Below are 19,695 nucleotides of genomic sequence, written 5' to 3'. Positions count from 1 at the left end.
TTGTGATGATGTGGTGGGCATCAACTTAGCTACATATACCTTAAGCAGCATTCCCGCATCCTCAGCTCTTCAACGTTTGCCAGATACCGGATCTGGGCTAGTCATTCCAGGTGAAGGTACGTCGATGTGATATCCGTCCAGCTGAAAGCTGAAAATGTTTGGTCTGCAACACAATTGAATCCTGACAACGTCTTATAGCCCGGTGTGACGTCCGCTCCATTAGCTGCGCTTTTCAGTCCAGCGCAAAAGAATTCCACCTTTGGCCCGCTATTCCACTTGTTCACCCGTTGATATAATTCTGTTAGATTCGGTTTGCGGAATCATGTCATCTGGTGTCCAGACAGTCTCAACCCGCAATCTGCACACATGGTGGCAAGAGGGGGGAGTCAAGGACAGCAAGAGAATCCGTATCTACGAAAACAAGGTACGGCAATCTCATGCATACCGCGTTCAAGTGCGTAGCGCGCCCCCAGCCGGAGCCGCTGATGCCCCGTGGTACGACTCTTTCGTCTACGAATCGATTCCCCGAGGTGGTAATGGCTTCTTCAAAACCCCCGTCGACTCGCCGAATCCCCAACGGTTCACCTGGGATGAATGCAGTGACGGCGACGGTATTAGTGAGTTGGAGCACAAGGCCAATCTCAGCATGGCGTGGTCACAATTCGAGTATGATGACGATGTCGAAGTGAAGATCACGCCTTGCAACGGAGTCAAGCTCAACGAAGTTACCATCCGGCCTACTGCACTGCATCTTGAGGCTAAAGCGCTGTCGGATGCCGTTGTTATTCGTGTTCCCCGGAACCCCGATGGCTTCAAGTTCTCTGTCGAGTTTAGGGACGACATCATTGAATACTTTTCCGATGGAACCCAATACGTCAAGGATGGCCGCCACCTAGTGGGCAGGGAGCCCAGAAATGCGCTGCTCATATTTGCAAGCCCTTTCCCAGCAGCAGAGGTGACTCCTCCAATGTCCGAGAGCAACACAACAGTCATGAAGCCTGGGCCGATATACGAAGGAGATTGGGGGTCCAAGGCTATTCTCTACTTTCCCCCCGGCGTGTACTGGATGAACTCGACACAGGATGGACAAAGCCCAAGACTTGGACAGAATCACATACGCCTACACGAAAACACGTACTGGGTGCACTTCGATCCCGGCGCATATGTAAAGGGTGCGATTGAGTACACCACAAAGAATAAGCACCTCTATGCCACCGGCCATGGTGTCCTCTCTGGGGAGCATTATGTCTATACGGCCAACCCCAAGGAGGGCTACCATGGTAAGAAGCATGACTGGGAGAGTCTTCGCATGTGGTGGCACAAGCTACCAGTGCCTGGACAGACGTGGCACTGCGCCGGGCCCACGATCACCGCCCCGCCGTTCAACTCGATGGACATGAAGGACCCGAATGACCAGATACACGTTTCTGCAAGGATTCAGGACTACAAGCAGGTCGGGGCCTGGTACTACCAAACCGACGGCCTACAGCTGAACCCTGACTCCACTATGCGCGATGTGTTCTACCACTGCAACGATGATGCGATCAAGGCGTACCACGGCCATGTCGACGTTGATCGTGTCACAGTGTGGAAGATCCACAACGATCCAGTGATTCAGATGGGGTGGGATCTGAGGGAAGTAAGCCATTTCAGCCTTCGCAACCTGTGGGTGATCCATACGCGGTACTTCAAGCATAACGATTACGTCCCCGCCGCCATCATCGGAGCGTCGCCTTTCTACGTAAACAAGGATGACCCACCGGAGAAGAAAAAGAAGCGCGATTTCAAGAAGCAGCTCGCCGCGTCCATCACCAACGTGGTTTGCGAAGGTCCCTGCCCGGGCTTGCTGAAGATTTCGCCTCTGCAGAGCTATGATCTTAAGATCAGCAACGTCGAGTTTCAACAAGAACTGAACCCAGTTTCCGAAGTCGCAGAAAGTTACGTCAAGGGAGTTGACGATTTTGGGTCAGGCAAGATGGCGATTGAGATCAACAATTGGTCTATCAACGGGGAGAAGGTTACGATGGACACGTTTCGCAGCAATCAGCTGGGTAAGCTCAATATTGATAAGCAGTACTGGAAGCAGTGGAAGATAAATGAGGTTTTGCAGCCGGTCTAAAGTTATGAGAATAGAGTGCAATACAAGTTCACATCTTCGATGCTGCTATCTGCTTATTATAGCTATCGAGGCTGCAAATCCATTGCGACATGCATACTAGCTAATAAAAGATCGTGTTTCCAATGGAGACAGACCACCGACACTAGCTGCCATTATACCGGGCATTCCAATCGCTGAATACATAGGCGAAACTGCCGACTGTTTCGAAGGTAGTGATGCGCTCCTCCTATCTTCGACGTCGCCGCAGGAGCTAATGCTTGACTTAGAATGATGCTGTGACCTCAATTCACGAGCTCTTGTTAATTTTTCACACAAAAGCTGAATACGCCCCCCTCTAACAATTCGAAGAAACTCAAGGTCATCCCTGATATTTGAGAAAACCGCGTTATACTTTTCAACAGAGGGGAAATCATCGTCTCCTCCCCTCTTTTTAACTGAGGTGCGCAGCCACTGTGGGCATATGTTCTTAATCTTCTCGCCACACTTTCGTAGGACTGCGTCAGGGAATAAGCGTATTAGAATGCCCACGGGGATGGAACCAATACCTAGGCCAATTGAGATGGCCCATTGCTCGCCAGTAAGCCGCACAACGACAAAGGCATCACCACCAACATAAATAATAATCAGCTGTCCACCAACCATTATCGACATCATCAATACAAACAGCCAATTGTGATGCAAACCTTCGAATATGTTGAGCTTGTTATCAATACGACGACTGTTGATAAGCTTGAAGATTTGCATGAAGACGAAAACGTTGAAGATAAGAGTCTTCAATTGAGGCTCTGGATAACCAAGATTGGGGCCCGCAAACCATAATGCGAAGCAAACAATCAGCTGATAGATGGATTGGCCGATGATCATCTTCCACATAATAAGGCTAATCAGAGAAGCCGTCCGCTGCTCTGGTTTACGTTGAAATACGCTTCCTGTTGGCGGATCTGTCGCGAGCGCAAGGGCTGCAAATGTGTCCATAATGAGATTAACCCAAAGTAGTTGTACGGCGTTGAGCACTGCAGTTTCTTGACTGTCAGAGACAGCCGTAACGAATGTCACGACGACTGCCGTGATGTTGACGGTAAGCTGGAATTGTAAGAATTTCTTGACGGAATCGTTGACAGCCCGTCCCCAACCAAGTGCTTTAACAATTGACGCAAAGTTATCATCCATTAATATAATGTCGGATGCCTCTTTAGCAACTTCCGTACCAGATAAACCCATAGAAAAGCCAACATCGGCAGCCTTCAGAGCTGGTGCATCATTCGTGCCATCCCCGGTCACGGCGACAATCTCACCAAGGCTCCGTAGAGTTTTGACGAGGATTCGTTTATCTTCTGGGCTGGATCTGGCCAGAACACAGATATCCTTGGCAACTGCTGCCTTTTCGTCATCGGAAAGCTGGCGAAAGTTAACCCCTTCCATCACCAAGCCTTCCTCTCCTGATAAAGTCTTCAAGATGCCACATTCTCTCCCGACTGCTCTTGCCGTCTCAACATTGTCACCGGTCACCATCTTGACTGATACCGACGCTCCTCGACAAGCTTCCACGGCAGCAGGGACTCCCCGTCTAACGGGATCTCTAATCCCCACAACGGCAATCCAGGTCATGTCTCGAAGAACATCGGTGAGCTCAATATCGTCAGAACCCGCGGCTGTGTTGTCGGTTTGGAGCCAATGAGGGGGCCATTGCTGGAAGTCGATATACGAGAGAGCCAAAGTTCGCAACGATTGTGTCGTAAAGCCAAAAATGATGCGTCTGATAGCCTCTTTCTGGTATTCTGACATCGGCACACTGGAGGCACATTTCGATAGTTCGACCAGTGATGCGCTACATTGCGCTAGTATAACCTCAGGTGCGCCTTTCACAAATAGTCGATACTTTGCGTTGCTGCTGTAGCCATCAGATTTAGACAACCGGATGAGGGCTCCCATACATTTGTGCTCTGATTTGAATGGGAATAATCGCTCTAGTGAGCTGTTGGCACGCTCCATAGCGACTGGTCCAAGTCCAAAATATTGACGAACCCAATCAAGGAGGGCCGTCTCGGTTTTTGTGCCGACAAATACCGTTCTGCCGTTCTCTTCGCTCTCAAAGGCGGTAGTATTTACGGCTAGAGCTGTTCTTAATAGACCTTGAAACTCTGTGCAAAGTTTCGACGACAATTGGTCTGCAGGAATTTGGCCATATTGCTGCATCTCAATATGTACCAGTGATGCGCCGGCTAGCCTTTTATCCTTCGTTTGATCGTGCTGCCTCCAAGGCTCACTACCATCAAGTTCAAGCTTTAGATCCTTCTCACCAAATAGCAATGCTTCGCCGCCCAGTGCGCCGGTGACCACAGTCATGGTGTTTTCCGTCAGGGTACCGGTTTTATCTGAGCAGATGACTGTGGCATTGCCCATTGTTTCGCATGATTGAAGGTGGCGAACGAGGTTTTTTTCCTTGGTCATGCGCTTAGTAGCGAATGCCAATGACAGCGTTACCGCTAGCGGTAGGCCTTCGGGTATAGCAACGACAATAATAGTGATAGCTAAAACAAAAATGTGTAGAAAATCTTGTCCTTTCTCTTCCGGCGATCCGTTGTTTCCTGGAAGCCTAACAAGAAATTCGATAAACAGCACAATGAATAGCAAACACCCAGCCCCGCCTCCAAGTTTTGCGATGTAGCCTAGAGAGATAGATATATATTCATTAGCCTCCTAGTGCTCAAATGCGCAAAGCCATCATCGGTTGGACGTCATAAACTGTTGCTTACCAGCGAGGACATTGAGCTTAGATTGTAAAGGAGTAGGTCCGGGATCTTCCCGTAGTGACATCATGGTCCGACCGTAGCTTGAGTTCTGTCCAACTGAAGTAACGAGAAAAGACCCAACTCCGTCCAAGACTCGGGCTCCAGAGACGATAAACGGATCCAACCTTTTAAGCTCTGGTGCTTCTTCGTTAACGAGCACTTGTAGAACGTCGTCCGCTGGGACCTTCTTGACCAAGTCAGACTCGCCTGTGACTGAAGACTCATCAAAACTTAGACCGTGGCCTTCGATGAAGACACCATCGACCGGAATAACGTCGCCTGGTTCCAGAAGCATAAGATCACCCACAACTACATCATAGACGGACACGGCCATAGGGTTGCCTGAGCGGATTACTTTGACAAAGCGATCCTCCTTCTTCATGTTAAGTTTCTGGAATTGACGTTCTTTTTGCCAGTCATTCAGCGCGCCGACGATGACAACTATAGCGATTGCAACAATGATGGCCACGCCTTCAACCCACTCAACCTTAGCACCTTCATGTTCCGTTTGTCCAAATGTCTGATATAGTCCAAGGGCAAGCGAGACAATAGCTGCAACGCTGAGCAGTATGAGCACATGATCATGCAGAGCAATCCAGGCCAACTGGAGAATTGATTTTGATTTTCGCTCTGGTAACCGGTTTTCGCCGAACACCCGTTTTCTATCGGCGAAACTTTTTCTTGATATATCAGTGGTACCAACGAATGGAAGATTCCTGCCTCGTTGGCTACCCTTGAGTAAGCCAGGTGATGGAGGAACAGTTGTTGCCTGCTCGAACGTGATTGGTTCAAGAATATACTGCTCATCAATACCCAGGCCAGCACGACAATCGCTCTGTAGACCTTTTTCTATCCCAAGGAGTCCTCCTAAAGCGACAAAAGCGGCAAGACTCTTCGGATTTATAAGCTTCCCTAACTGGCCTGGGGAGAAAGCAAATGGATTGTTTCCAATATTAAATAGATGTTCTTCTCCTGGATCAGGTCGAAGAGTAGAGATGCTGGGTTGTCGAATATCTCCTAAAGGACTGGATTTGTTGTGTAGACGTTTGTTCCTAGATTTTATGTCGGCAACAATGGGCTTCGATGAGCCCTGCAAATTATTTCTTGGTTCTTGAAGTATGCTCTGCATCTTGTGATCGTACTGCAACGAGAGTCGTTAGTTTTAATACCATTATTCGAGTACAGTCAGATTTCTTTTCATATAAAAAAGATTTGAATTGTTACGGCGGGTATCAGATGTATGGAGGTTATACCTCTTTCATAGGCAGACTGAAAAGCTAATGTTGGTAGAGGCGATAGGTCATCTATAGCTCAGAGACCTGTTTGACAAGTCCATGTCAAAGTCTTGCTGCTGCATTGAAACCACATAAATGGCCATCATAATGATCGAATGATGAGGGGGTTGTGGGATTTTTTATAAGTGCAGTAGTCAGATAATGAGCTACAGACGATAGCCAGCTGCGAACAATGTCATCATCTGCCTCTAAATGCCAGCAAGAATTCCTGCGATCTTGAGATAATTTGAATTTCAAGGTTTCTGCTACCGGCTTGGCAACCTGCGCTGTATCAGTTGCGATGAGGCTGTGAAGCAAGTGGTGGAGGCGCAGCAACGCCACGATCTGAACAAAACAATTCGGACAACCTGTTTATACCGAGCATCTAAACAGCATAGTCTTTTATCTGATATCTTGGCAACATTGCCAAATTTTTGTTCGGGTGGGGGTATGATGTGGTAGCTAAATGATACATGAACAATGTCGCAAAACCTAGCCATCTCCAAAAGAGCATAAGCAGTTCCATCATGATTGGATATGACCGGTTCGCTAGGCTGCATTCAATAAAAGAGACGTACATTCTCAAGTTAATTGTTGCCGCTAGGCAATTAATTGAACAGCAAGAGCCGTGAAAATAAGCGCCCAAATCATTGCCACAACCACCCGGTTAGCAACAATACATATATATCAGCAACAGTAAAATCTACTCCTAGTCGCCTAGGGATATCGCCAACGCAGTAATTGGGTAACCTATGATATATTATTATTTCCTAACTTATATTCAGTAATAATTTTAACCTATATAAACTAAATTCGTTACAGTTATAAAAACATATTATCTAATAGTTAATTAGCCTTTTGTATATGTATAGGTCCTTATTTAGCAGGCTGGTATTATACAAATAAGGCCAAGTTATTATACTCTACCTATACTGTAATAGACCAGGTTCCTATTATAATATTAACTCCTATACTAAATACACTAGCTACTTTACTTCTTAGCAGGTAGGGAATGGCTCTATGCCTTAGTTTAAATAAATAAAAAACAAACCTCCTCCCGCACCCTATCTACCAATTCCAGCGCATCTCTCCTTCCCTTTCTCGAGAAGACATTAAAATAGGTCAAAAGCTATTCACTCCAGAACTCGGATGCGGCACCGTCTGGCTACGCTTGGCCAGGCATCTACATCGATTAATGTGTTTACATTAATAAGCAGTACTAGAAGCAGTAGAAGATAAATGAGGTTTTGAAGCCAGGCTAAGGTTATGAGAACAAAGTGCAATACAAATTCACACCTTTGATGCTGCTATGAAGGGTATACCACTGTAACTGGACTCCATTCCATGACAATCTACGATTTCAGTAGCTTGAGCGACTCTTAGCCACCTAGAAGTGGTAAGCGGTGACGATATAGCAATCACTCTTCGAAAGCATGCTTCATCAATTGGAAGCACACCAGATACATCAGGCAAACAGCACTTACATGTTGCGGACAGACGACATTTCCTATCAGCGTAATAATATAGGGCGTCTGTGCTCGAGTGTCCGAAATGAGAACTGATCTTAGGTGGCTATAGGATTGGTTCCCCGGCAGAGCGGGGCCTTAAAAAGACGGCGTTGTGACGCATCATAATTGGCGCTTGACCAGCTGGGACAAACACCAAATTGAGCACAAGGACAATATGAGGCTTTGCTGAGTTGTATAGGTATTGACGACGAGAATCCTATCGCTACAGGTGGGTCAAGCGGTGGCCCCTTGATATGTGGTCTGACTTACTCCATCTGGACTTCAGTAATAATCGGTATGACGCATACGGAGTTTACATAGTCACCGAAGGATTTAGCGAGCCTCTGTCCGCTATCCAGATCCTTCAATTGGATATCCTTAGAGCACTAGAGGATTCATCATATGAGCAAACTATACAGAAAGCGGTATAAAATATAAGTGGGTTAGCGGAAAGGGGCTCGCGTTCATAGTTCGAGACGTCATTGAGCTGCTTCAAGATGATGTAACCGCAATATTTCTGTGTATATATAGGGGTCGCGAGGCGTATTAATTGTGTTGCAGCCTAGGAACTATACTGCTATAAAGCATTCAGTGACCATATTTCTCGACAAGAGTACATAGTCATAACAATGATATCATTTCTCATTGTAATAGCATGCGAGCTCCTAACATTGGCCGCTTCGCTAAATGCACCATCAGCTTCAATCCATCAATTACGTCGCCTTGATACGCATCTTCTTCCTAGCCGGGTAATTACTCAGTTTCCTGCCGGTATCTGGATCGAAAATATTGCCGTTCGCTCAAATGGTAATCTTCTTCTTACAAGTTTTCTACCAAATGCGACCTTATATGAGGTGTCAGACTTGGACTGTCAGACGCCAACCGTTACCCGCCTGTTTACTGTAGACGCAGTTACAAGCTTCTTTGGAATAACGGAGACAACCGAGGATGTTTTTGCTGTGGCTGGTGGAAATTTTAGCGAGTCAGCAGGAATTATTAAGGGAACCTCTTGTCTTTGGAGAGCTGATTTCACTCGTGGTCAGCCCTCTTATCCTGAATTGGTTGCTTCCCTTCCTGATGCGGTTCTTCTCAACGGCGCAACAACGGTTCCTCAAAGAAATCACTTGGTGCTTTTAGCAGATTCAATCTTAAACGTTGTTTGGCGCGTTAACATGAAAGAAGGCACGGTGGACAAGGCGATTCAATTTTCACCGGAAAGAGAAGCTTCTTCAGCCGTTAACATCGGTCTAAATGGGATTCATATCCATGGCGGTTATCTGTGGTTCACAAACGATACAGCAACAGCTAGCCCTGTGACTGGTAATCTCGAAACATCCATGTATCGAATCGAAGTTAACGAGAATGGAGGAGCCGCTAATGGTACGTCAGCTGAGAAAGTTCTTACTCTGCCATCAGTGGCAATTGATGACTTTACATACGGCCCTGGTGAAAGGAATGTTAAATGGATAGCGGCAAACAAGGAAAACAAAGTATTCGCAGCTGCTCCGGATGGTAAATACGCGGTTGTTGCTGGCGCGTCTAACTCATTTGAAGTGACGACAGCGACGGCCTGCAAATTTGGAAGAACGAGAGGGGATTGGCATATTCTTTATGTATCGACTGGCGGTGGCATGATCAACGGCACGACTGAGGGGGGTAAAGTGCAGGCGGTCAATACTACTGGATTTCGAATTTGAAGTAAGGGTTACAGTTAGTGCATATATGTGACGGACCAGGTTTCTAACGGTAATATTAACTCCTATGCTAAATACATACATTGGCTACCTTAATACATATACTTAGCAGGTAGGAACGGCTCTATACCTAGGTTGGTTTAAACAAATGAAAAGCGAACCTCTTCTCGCACCCTCTCTGCCAACTCTAGCGCTTCTCTTCTTCCCTTTCTCGAGAAGACATTAAAATAAGCCAAAAAGCTATTCACTCCAGAACTCGGATGCGGCACCCTCTGCCCACGCTTGACCAGGCATCCACATCGACTAATGTGTTTCGCAAGGTCTGGCCTGCGGGACTTCAGTTCGGCACAGATATCGTCCGAATCGAAGATGCCTTGACAAGAGGATGGATATTCAGCCGGAATAAAGACCATGACACATGTGTACTGGGCTCCATGCTTGAACGGCTGAGAAAGGGAGCGAGCGCGAGACTTGTCTGCAACAGCGATGAGCATGGCTAAACCCCAATATTCGATTCCGTACGTTGATTCAATGACCTGGGAGCCCGTCATACCGAGTGGACGTGGATTTATTTCAATAAGCCAGGCGGTGGGCTCTGGAGTCGAGGGTGCGGTGTCGCGAGGGTGCAAGTCGAGAACTCCATCCTGCGTTTTGTAGTCAACCGACGAGTACTCCACGCGGCCTTCCAGATGCATAATGCCGTTCTGCAGGCCGAGCTTGAGTAGCGTATCGAGGAAGCTGTTGCGAAGCACATCGATTTCGCGAGCGGGTAGAGCCGATGGGTATACACTGTTCAATTCATGGAAGGTGTTGAGCGACCCGACTCTGGGGCCGTTGGAGTCAGCGGTTTTGGGGAAATCATCGCACGCTTCAAAGAAGAGGACTTCTCCGTCCAACAAGACAAAGTTTGCATCAACTTCAGGCCCTGAGCAATATTTCTCTATAACAAACTCGGACCCATGACGAGATGTGTCGATGGACTTGACAGCTGCCGTGAGCGTGTCGACAGAATCAACGCGGAATACTCCCTCCGAACTCCACCCATAGCATGGCTTGATGATAAGGGGGTAGGGAAGGTCATTTTTGCTGACAATCTCGAGAGCTTCTTCTGGACTAGACGCTTGATAGGCCTGATGCCCTGCAAACACGCTTGTCAAATACTTGTTTGTAGCAATGCGTAGCGCATCCGGTGAAGCAGTCCGGAGGCCTAGTTGCTGCGCGGCTTGAGCAACCTGGGTCGCATAAGAGTCGCAGAATGTTACGATGCCGTCCACTGGCTTGCCGTAGGTTTTCACAGATTTGACAATTCGATCGGCGAAACCCTCTTCTGGAGGGTCCGTTAGCTTAGTAGGGATAAATGCTTCACGCCAGTGCGCATATTCTGGTCCTTCTAGCCAGTGTCCTGAGTTGTCTAGGACCACCAAGTTGATGCCAAGGGCTCCGGCTGCGAGATAAATGGACGGCGCTGTACCACCATTATCGGGGTGCGCGCGACTCCCTTCTACTAGTACCAACATTCGGCGTTGAATGTTCTCAGACGATATCCAGGGAAACGAGAGCCTATTATCAAGCTCGGATTCCACGGCGAGAGACAGTGCTTCAATCTCATCATCCGATTCTTTCTCAGAAGTATAATGCAAGATCAAGCCAGCTGTGGCAGCTGATAAGAGTGCCACAAGGTTGCTGGTATCTGAGGGTGTGATTGCTGAGCCGCTGTAGCTCTCAAGAGGCTCGGCAAAAGACACTGCTGTTTCCACAAATTGAGAGTCCCTTAGACGCAGAGGAATTATATCCGACCGCACGATATGCCCCTTCTGCAGAGGGACAATGAGTTTCACCACACGTCGAAGTCCCCCAGAGGATGCAGTCGTGGCGCGAAGACATTGTAGGAAGAACTGAAACGTCCTGGCCGAGCCAAAAGATTCGGGGAGGATGCTTTGGCTCGGATTTCCATCGTCTACATGGATATAATATGCGTTCTTGAGGCTGTTAAAACGATCGGCCGTATTGGACGAGTTAAGGTGCTCGAAAACGATGTCTAGCGACTGCCAGAGGCTTTTATTGATCGGCTTGTTAAGTAGCCGCCATGAACATTCCAAAAGTAGCGCTATTGCATATTAGTGGAGGTCATTTCAAGCTGAAGCACGGACGTAACCCACCTCCATCATGTATCGACCAAACTTGAATCTTTTGAGGAGCCATCATAGGAAAATGACGCAAAATACACACACCACAAAAGCTGTACTGGCACCAGAATCAAGTCTTGGTATTCTTCCATTCCTATCACGACTGTTGGGGGATATGACCAACCAACACACACACCCTGTTCATCCGTGTTTATCCGACGACAGGTCTAAATATGTAATCTGTGACTCACCGGCAGGCAGGATGCTGCTCAAGAGCAAGTTGATTGGGCTGACTGTGCTTTGCCAATCCTTCATGTTCCCATTCCTGCACTATGCGGGCTCTGACTAATAAATAAGTGCTCCATACATGTCGGGTTGTTATAACTTTTAACATAAAATCTAGTTTACCAAGATGTCAATTTGCGCTGCTTAACCTTCGGTTACATAAGGCTTTCTTCCTAAATAGGCAATTATAAAACAGCTCAAATCAATATCTTTGAAGCAACGAAGATAGAAGAACAAGCATCGAGGGAGCCTACGAGCTTTCTGCTCAGCGGCGTCGGCCCTCACGCCAAATGAATCTATATTCCACACCTCAAAACGTTGGAAGCGGATGGCCGAGCAAAGCTTGTTTGCGCTGCCAACATTGAAGAAAATGCGGAAGCAATCACTGAGCACCGCAGCAAAGCTTTCCCGGGGCGGAACTCTTTTTCGTCCCTTTCTTCTCCGGGACCATGTCCCAAAATGTGTCGCTCTCTTTGACAGACCTTGCAGCTCGCCTCAAAATCGGCTGTGTCATTATTTCAACTGAACTGCTTGCACATAGGAGCTACGTATTATGGGCAATTGATCAGAACCTCCATGTTATAGTCGTATTAACAGCAAGCTGTAAACTCAGTTGTAAGATCGGATGATTGCAGCTCATGGTGGATCTGCTTGGTGACGCCTACCGAGCTAGAATGGTGTCGGATCTTCTGGCACCATTCTGCCTGTGCTCGGGAGATGACTATTCAATCTTATCCCTATCGAGAATTGACTAATACTAATGTCAATACTGTAGCCCATGTTTCATACACGAATGGCGGCAGTAAGGACCATACCACGTAACAGCATGACTAGCGGACTATGCCTCTTAGTTCCAGTCATAAACTTGGAATCCGGTCAGGAAGCTGTTCTTCTGCCAACTCCTCTTCCTCGAGTAGGCCATTTGTGTGTTATATACATTTACAGTAGTATCAACGGTTGGAGTTTTTCATAGACCAGGAGAGACGATGAGGCCAAGTGGATAAAGACGTGGCTTGTAGCCCGAGAAACGGAGTTATTACCTTAAAATCGTATCCCTTGCTCTATTTTCACCATTATTAGTGTCACTATTCTAACATCTATAAGCGATTAATTTGTTTGACTGTTCTGTCAAGTCCAACAATGATCTGCAACTGAGTTTCCGGCCTCTGAAGATTCCAACCCTGCCTCAAACTCTCCGTATAGAGCTCATAACCTGGATAAAACCCATCCACAAACTTCTGTACCTGCTCTGCCGTCATACCTGCTTGCGGATCGCCCCTCGATATTCTCATACAGTCCTCTTGCTCCTGCCGCCAAGTGTAAACAAATTCTGCTTGCTCCGAGTCTATCTGTATAAATACATGAAAACAATCCCATAGAGCCTCGTAAAGTCGTAGTTTCTCATTCAAAAGAAGTAAATGCTCGAGCTTATGCTTGTATAAAGTCCGACTGGGGGCATTCCACTTTGCTTCTATCTGCTCGGATGACAAGGATCGAAAGCCCACTGACCAACCCTCTAGTATGACCACTTGAGCGGGTTTGGAACCTTGGCTGTTGACAACAGTCCAGTACTGCTCTGGGAGGCGATCGCCTTGTCCGGAGAAGAGTGCTTTGTCATATACTGGGACCTTTGTTGGCTGGCTGTTTATTAGGGAGACCAAGACTGAATTCGCTAGTTTAACGTCATGGGTTCCTATTAGTACGTCAATACATGCGATCTTCTTTCTTTTCCGGCGAAAGACTGGTGTTTACCTGGCTGCCCTCGATGCTGGAATAAAAGATTGTCGGGATTCTCTTCTGCAAGCTTTAATTGCTCTTCGTGTGTCAAGTAAAAGTCATCAATGCTGAAAACGGCTGTGCTTATGCCATCTCTATTGAGTCTTTCCGCCAATGATGCCACCAGTGTTGTCTTGCCAACGCCTTGCATGCCGTTCAATCCAACGACGAGGGGGCATTGCTGGTGAGATTGGTGGTTGCTGAGATGTTCCTGCAGAAACGAGGCGCATATTTGCACTTTCTCATCTGATATCTTTGAAGACATGCTATAGGCACCTTGTGGTATTACAGCAAGAAGTCTATAGCACGGGGTTTGGCGTTGATGCCGAGATCGTGTAGTATGACAATCAGAATCGTCGGATGTTGGTGACGTTTGGTTGACTATTAAGTTTCCGTGAGATTTACTCTATAATAAAAGCAATTGAGCGCTGTGAGATAATTATAAGAATTATACTCAGTCTGTTTGAGGCAGTCTGAGATGCTCTACGAGATTACTTAGTTTCGTGAGATCTAAAGCGAGTAGCGGCACCAAAAGGACTGGCCCTTACCAATAGCGACCTAGCCTCAGGACTGCGAAGAGTCTATGTGGGAAAGTGGCATTTATCGCTGGAGCTGGTTCTTGTTCGAGTGATAATGAGGGAACTTGTTGCTCCAGGTTGAAGTCGAGGCAAGCGTTATTCCAAAGAGGTTTGTTGCTTGGAATGAACCAGGCCTGATCTTAAGAGAGAACAACCCGCTGGAAACCGTTTGCTAGCTAAATACTAATATCGCAGCTCTTGGAATGTCTAGTGGGCCCAGGGAACTGGAGATCTAGATCAATATGGTGGGTAATGGAGCCACGGATGCAAGCCCGTTTCCTGGTGAGGGTGGGACAGCCAGTAAGGACACGAGGCTCACAGAAACATCAGACTGTAAGAAAGTCAGCGGGTAGCTACCCGGCCATCGGCCTACAGCCCCGCGGCTGGGGTTTCCCCAGTTTCCTCGTGCCAATGGACATCTTGTATTTCCTCGGCAACATGCCTTTTGTCATCATTTAGTGTCAATGACTCGCAACTGGAGGTAGGAAATTAATTGCCGTGCTTGGAGCCGTCATGCGGCACGTGTGTCTTGGAGTCGTGGTGCTGGAGGCATGGATAATCAGATTGGCCGAAGTCACTCGACTTGAACGTGACTTGTATTGCACCATGCAGAACTGGAATCTGAGACATTACGAAACAGTATGTAGCATGAAAAACAAATAATCAAGAAGATGTGTAGATATAATACGAGGTGCCGTGTGTACATATGCGAATATTTCAAGTTATTTAAGGTGTTGGTGTCTATAAGCTAATCCTTGTCAAGTTTGAATTGATATAGTCTATTTGTATATTATGTTTACATAGAATGATGATATTCCAACACTGCTGTGATAAATGGTAGCGGTGTTGGCTGAAATTCTTGCGTGGTCGCTTATTTTGACTCTGGGCTGTCGATAATAGCCGTCGCTATCATGGAGCCTGGCCAGCTAAACCAGGCTTTGCTTGTGGTCTCCCCCGTCTTAACGTCTACCGCTTCTCCAAAGGTTCCGTCCCATTGCATGGCACCAATAATCCGCTGCAGAGCATCCGCCTTTGCCCGTTTGTTACCTCTGACATCTGCATACAACATCTCTTGAAAGTACCCAAGCGGCCAAGGCCCTTGTGAATGGACACTTCCAAGTCCTGCAAAGGGCCCTCCTGAGCTGTATCCCAGGCTGTTCTCCTCTGATAGGGCGAAGCTCATTGTGTTGTACCACGCCTCTAGATCCTTCTTGGTGGAGAAGAATCCCCAACTGGCAGCAAAAGCAGTTGGGATATCATTCCCATCATGATAGAATGTGTGCTTGCCATGACCATCTACCAAGTAGGCTATCTTTGTATGTCCGAAATCGGGGTCGGTTATCAGGAAATGTTGCATCGTTTGCGAGCGAACCTCATCTGCAAGTGATTGCAATCTATCCGCCAGATCTCTCAAAGCCGTCGGCACCGAGTGGATCAAGTCAGCCAGTTGGCAAAGAGTGTACCAGAGTAACACATGGCTAGAAAAGTGGAACGGATATATAACTTCATCGTCGCCTGGGGTCTCATCAGTAGGGAATAACCCTGTATCTAGGTCTCGTTTTGAGGTAATGTGGTCGAGAATTTCTGTGACGACTTGAGAGGAAAGAATCTTCTCGACGAAGTTACTTTCGCTAGGATACTCTGAAAAGTAGTCGCAGAGCTCTAGCATGGGGTAACACTGCTGATCAAGCTGATATACAGGCCCGTCCTTCGGCTTGCCTGTTATGACATATGACCTGTGCCAGAATTTATGGGGCCGCTCAGCCTTGAAAAACACCCATTCTAAGTGTCCCTTGATGGTTTGATCGAGAAGTCCCATGTACTGCTTGTACGCAGTAGGTGTAACTAACGACGTCAAGTTTCGCCGGGTCAAAAGCAACAGGCGCCACTGCCAGCTGTAGGTGATGTTAGCATAACATACTAAACCGGAGTGAGAGAGTACTTACTAGTTGTCTCGGTTCCAACCTAGAGGCAGCGCTACATGGTCGGTAATGAGGGCGACTGCTGATTCAGAGACAGGGATTGCGCAGTTGCCGAGAATGTAGTCAACATTACGCCGAACAATATATGTTTCAACAGTTTCTGGCTTCTTCCATGCCAATCCATTTCCCAGAGCGTTTGAATTGACACAAGGCAGTGCTGAAAAGTTGTGGTTCTCATTCAATCCGGGTGACAGATGTAGAGTTAGACCGATGGTGACTGCAGAGTTCGGCGCAATAGAGATAGACTGATATGTTGTAGATACACCGGTCAGCAAACCCGACCGGGTTATATCTGTCAAGCCGACCAGTGGTGCAGGAATGCCATCCATATCTAATTGGCCGCTAAGGTGAGCTCCGAGAAATCTATTCCTTATGATAAAAGAAGATTCCTTAGCATTGACCTGGAGAGCATTTTCACACTCTGGTAGCGGAATCGGGCCACCTTCAGTAAGTTGTCCGTACGAGGCTCGATGAACACTCAGCCGAAGGTTGACCTGATATTCAACCTGAATTTCTTGGCTGGTAGTGTTGACGATATGGGCTCTCTGATTAAGTCGCCCTTTTTCATCAACACTTACGACGTAACGAACCGCAGCACCACCTCTTGTGTCGAAATCAAGGCGGGCTTCGTTCATTTCGGTCAAATCAACAGCAGTTCTCGAACCAATGTTGCCAATGCATAAGCCGAAACCTTCACTTTCTTCATTGACCATCTGGAGCATACGCTTCCGATAGTCGCGTACGTATAATGGATCATAGTATCTAGTACCGTCGAATTGTTCATAAGAGGCAGCGACTATGATACCGTGATCTGGATGATACGCACTAAGCTGAAGAGCCTGTGGTTTTTTAGTATTTATCATCAAATTCAATCATTGAGTTCTGAAACTCACTCGTCCGTAGATATTGGCTGATAGAGTTGTCCCATTTTGACCAATATCTATTGTTTTATTTGCTTTCTTGCCATGTTTTGGATCAAAGACCTCAGGAGTAGAGTAGCCCCATTGATGTGCTGACGGTAAGGAACCCATCTTGGCTGAACTGAATAAGAAAAATGACTAGAATGCTCTCCAGTCCGGAAATTTACGAATGGACTGGTTTGAATTCCATTTAAGGGTTACGAGTTATTCAAGAGCTTAGTAGCAGACGGGCCTCAACAGGGGGCGTCGGGTATTGACCCGGGTGGGACAATGGCGTCGCCACCGGGACAGCACCCGAGTCCATTGCCATCCCAAACTGGCCCACAATCAACGAACTATTGGATCATTTCCTAAATATCCGAGCCTCGCAGCCATGATATGTGGGGTATAAGAACGCCACACCATGGCCTGACTCGGCATGAGTCTCGGGTCGCTACCCTGGTGTGCAGGCACTATTCCCAACTTCCCCAGATTTTGCCCCCCGGAAATATCTGTATGACAGCTTGGAGAAATATATAATGCGGAGTATCGAATCGTGCTTCTGGAAAGTGGACAAGCGTCTACTCTTCGGTCATCAACTTCGTCATGGCTACCATGGTTCACAACGTCCCTAAGTTTGAATCAGAGAAGCCAGGGTGCGAGTCAACTTCAGTCACCATGGAGGAAACCCCTGAGAAGGGTTATTCGTCGATGGACGGCAAGAATCCTGAGTTTGTCGACAGTCGACAGGCCGCAGAGGAGACTGGTCCGATTGGCTTTGTGCCTTCATCTCCTGAAGAGGCAGAGCTTAGTCGTCGAGTCAATCGCAAAATGGACTTTGCCATGCTGCCTTTGCTATCACTGATATACCTCTTCAACGGTCTTGATAAAGGCAATATTGGTAATGCTGAGACCCAAGGTATGTCTCTGATTGCTATATTTGGCAGCACTCAAGCTGCCAGCGAATTGCCATCACTAATCGCGATTCACGTAGGCTTTACCAAGGCTATTGGAGCAGAACCAGAAGACCTCAACTTAGCCGTATCACTATTCTTCATCACATTTGTTCTCTTTCAACCACCCTCTGCTGCCATGGGTAGATGGGTTGGGCCTCAGAACTGGATCCCATTTTTGGCGGTTCGTATACCACCTCTTCTTACTTCTACACAACCACCCCCTAACATATACATTTTAGTTCTCTTGGGGAGCTTTGACCATCGGGCAAGCATTCATTAAAGGACGAGGTAAGGCATAATTCTCTCTAAACGCCTATAAATTGCACATTGGAGCTAACTAGCTTCTCAAAGGTGCATTGATTGCCATTCGACTTGTGATTGGACTTTTTGAAGCAGGTTTTTACCCGACATGTGTCTCCTACCTATCATTTTTCTACGGACGATTCGATCTGGCAGTGAGAGTGGCTATTTTCTATGGCCAATACGCGATTGCTGGAGCATTCTCAGGTGCCATCTGTAAGTCTGGCCCAATCCTTACAAAACCACCATTCCACTCCAGCTAGACACATTCGACTTACACATTTAACCAGCATTTGGTGTCTTTCATCTGAAGAGCGGCAGCTTGCTCAACTGGCAGTATCTCTTTGTTATTGAGGGCAGTCTCACCTGTTTTGTCGCCATCTTAGCGTGGTTCCTACTTCCTAGAGGTCCCGGTTCCGCGTGGTTTCTCAAGCAAGAGGAGCGTGAATTCGCTGCAGAACGTATGCGACGCGACACTGCACTGTTTATTCAGCATGAATACGGCAAAGACGGCTTGGAGAAGGACAGACTCTCAAAACGCGATGCTATTGAGGCTGCCAAGGACTGGAAGTTCTATGGCGTAATCTTTTTCAATATTTGTGCCAGTGTCCCCACGCAGGCGTTTAGCATATTCCTACCTCTTGTTCTGCAGGGTTTGGGGTTCGCGAGCATCCAGGCAAATCTCGTAAGCAGGCCAAAGTCTCGCATTATCTTCAAGTCCTTTGGCTAACAGCTTTCCCACAGATGACAGTGCCGCCCTACGTCTGCGGCGCCGTTGGCTTATACATCTTTGCATTGAGTTCAGATCATCGGCAAGTCACCTCCAAGTTGCATTACTTCTTGGTCTTTCAACTAACATGTGATACAGACACGACAGAGGCTGGCATATCATAGCAAGTATTGCCATTGGAATCATCGGGCTGATTCTCACGGTTACTGTCGAGGCGAGCGGTGGCAGATACGCTGGTCTCTGCATTTTGCTTTTCGGATGCTACGTGTCTGCTCCTTTAACTGTAGCATGGCTAAGCGGAAACACACCAGGTAGGTTTCTCCAAAACTAGCAATGAATTACACGGCGACTAACAGGTTAAAAACAGAGCCGGGAAAACGCACGCTGATTCTTGGTGCGAACGGATTTGGAAATCTTGCAGGTATCATCGGTTCGCAGATTTTTGCTGCCAAATATGGCCCTTCCTACAAAACATCGTTCTATGTTACCCTCGGTATTGCAATCGTTGCTCTTTTGGGCTATACAGGCTACCGATTTGCTCTTGCAGCTGCGAACCGATACAAGAAAGAGAAGATGGCCCAAATGACTCCGGAGGAATTGGAGCGCGAAAGAACCGATCACACTCGATATGGCGATCGCAAGTACACCTTCATTTATGGCTTGTGATGCTATTACA

The 19,695-nt window shown here is 47.2% G+C and overlaps 7 protein-coding genes across 7 annotated transcripts; 3 read left to right on the top strand and 4 right to left on the bottom strand.

Annotated features, from left to right (window-relative positions):
- Positions 1-322: 322 nt before the first annotated feature.
- Positions 323-2,119, top strand: TRIVIDRAFT_34670 (glycoside hydrolase family 49 protein; the record flags this gene model as incomplete). Its single annotated transcript, XM_014105914.1, has 1 exon — positions 323-2,119. The coding sequence occupies one exon, from the start codon at positions 323-325 to the stop codon at positions 2,117-2,119; it is 1,797 nt and encodes a 598-aa protein (XP_013961389.1).
- A 96-nt stretch (positions 2,120-2,215) lies between these two features.
- TRIVIDRAFT_33876 (cation transporting ATPase) lies at positions 2,216-6,040 on the bottom strand (the record flags this gene model as incomplete). The annotated part of the gene is made up of 3 exons (XM_014105913.1): positions 2,216-4,341; positions 4,390-4,788; positions 4,876-6,040. 3 exons carry the CDS (start codon positions 6,038-6,040, stop codon positions 2,216-2,218), a joined length of 3,690 nt encoding a protein of 1,229 aa, XP_013961388.1.
- A 2,384-nt stretch (positions 6,041-8,424) lies between these two features.
- TRIVIDRAFT_118849 (uncharacterized protein) lies at positions 8,425-9,363 on the top strand (the record flags this gene model as incomplete). The annotated part of the gene is made up of 1 exon (XM_014105912.1): positions 8,425-9,363. A coding segment is annotated over one exon (939 nt), but the record flags the coding sequence as incomplete, so codon positions are not given.
- A 164-nt stretch (positions 9,364-9,527) lies between these two features.
- On the bottom strand, positions 9,528-11,589 carry TRIVIDRAFT_62948 (uncharacterized protein; the record flags this gene model as incomplete). Its single annotated transcript, XM_014105911.1, has 2 exons — positions 9,528-11,494; positions 11,547-11,589. 2 exons carry the CDS (start codon positions 11,587-11,589, stop codon positions 9,528-9,530), a joined length of 2,010 nt encoding a protein of 669 aa, XP_013961386.1.
- A 1,306-nt stretch (positions 11,590-12,895) lies between these two features.
- TRIVIDRAFT_34057 (uncharacterized protein) lies at positions 12,896-13,839 on the bottom strand (the record flags this gene model as incomplete). Its single annotated transcript, XM_014105910.1, has 2 exons — positions 12,896-13,491; positions 13,551-13,839. 2 exons carry the CDS (start codon positions 13,837-13,839, stop codon positions 12,896-12,898), a joined length of 885 nt encoding a protein of 294 aa, XP_013961385.1.
- A 1,184-nt stretch (positions 13,840-15,023) lies between these two features.
- Positions 15,024-17,165, bottom strand: TRIVIDRAFT_188083 (uncharacterized protein; the record flags this gene model as incomplete). The annotated part of the gene is made up of 3 exons (XM_014105909.1): positions 15,024-16,040; positions 16,152-16,859; positions 17,028-17,165. The coding sequence occupies 3 exons, from the start codon at positions 17,163-17,165 to the stop codon at positions 15,024-15,026; spliced, it is 1,863 nt and encodes a 620-aa protein (XP_013961384.1).
- A 579-nt stretch (positions 17,166-17,744) lies between these two features.
- On the top strand, positions 17,745-19,685 carry TRIVIDRAFT_34355 (uncharacterized protein; the record flags this gene model as incomplete). Its single annotated transcript, XM_014105908.1, has 8 exons — positions 17,745-17,956; positions 18,150-18,174; positions 18,229-18,277; positions 18,341-18,505; positions 18,580-18,974; positions 19,034-19,116; positions 19,158-19,330; positions 19,387-19,685. 8 exons carry the CDS (start codon positions 17,745-17,747, stop codon positions 19,683-19,685), a joined length of 1,401 nt encoding a protein of 466 aa, XP_013961383.1.
- Positions 19,686-19,695: the final 10 nt, after the last annotated feature.

The sequence above is a fragment of the Trichoderma virens genome (genome assembly GCF_000170995.1).
Source record: "Trichoderma virens Gv29-8 chromosome Unknown TRIVIscaffold_1, whole genome shotgun sequence".
NCBI lineage: Eukaryota > Fungi > Ascomycota > Sordariomycetes > Hypocreales > Hypocreaceae > Trichoderma > Trichoderma virens.
This window is presented reverse-complemented; position numbering and strand designations above follow the sequence as displayed.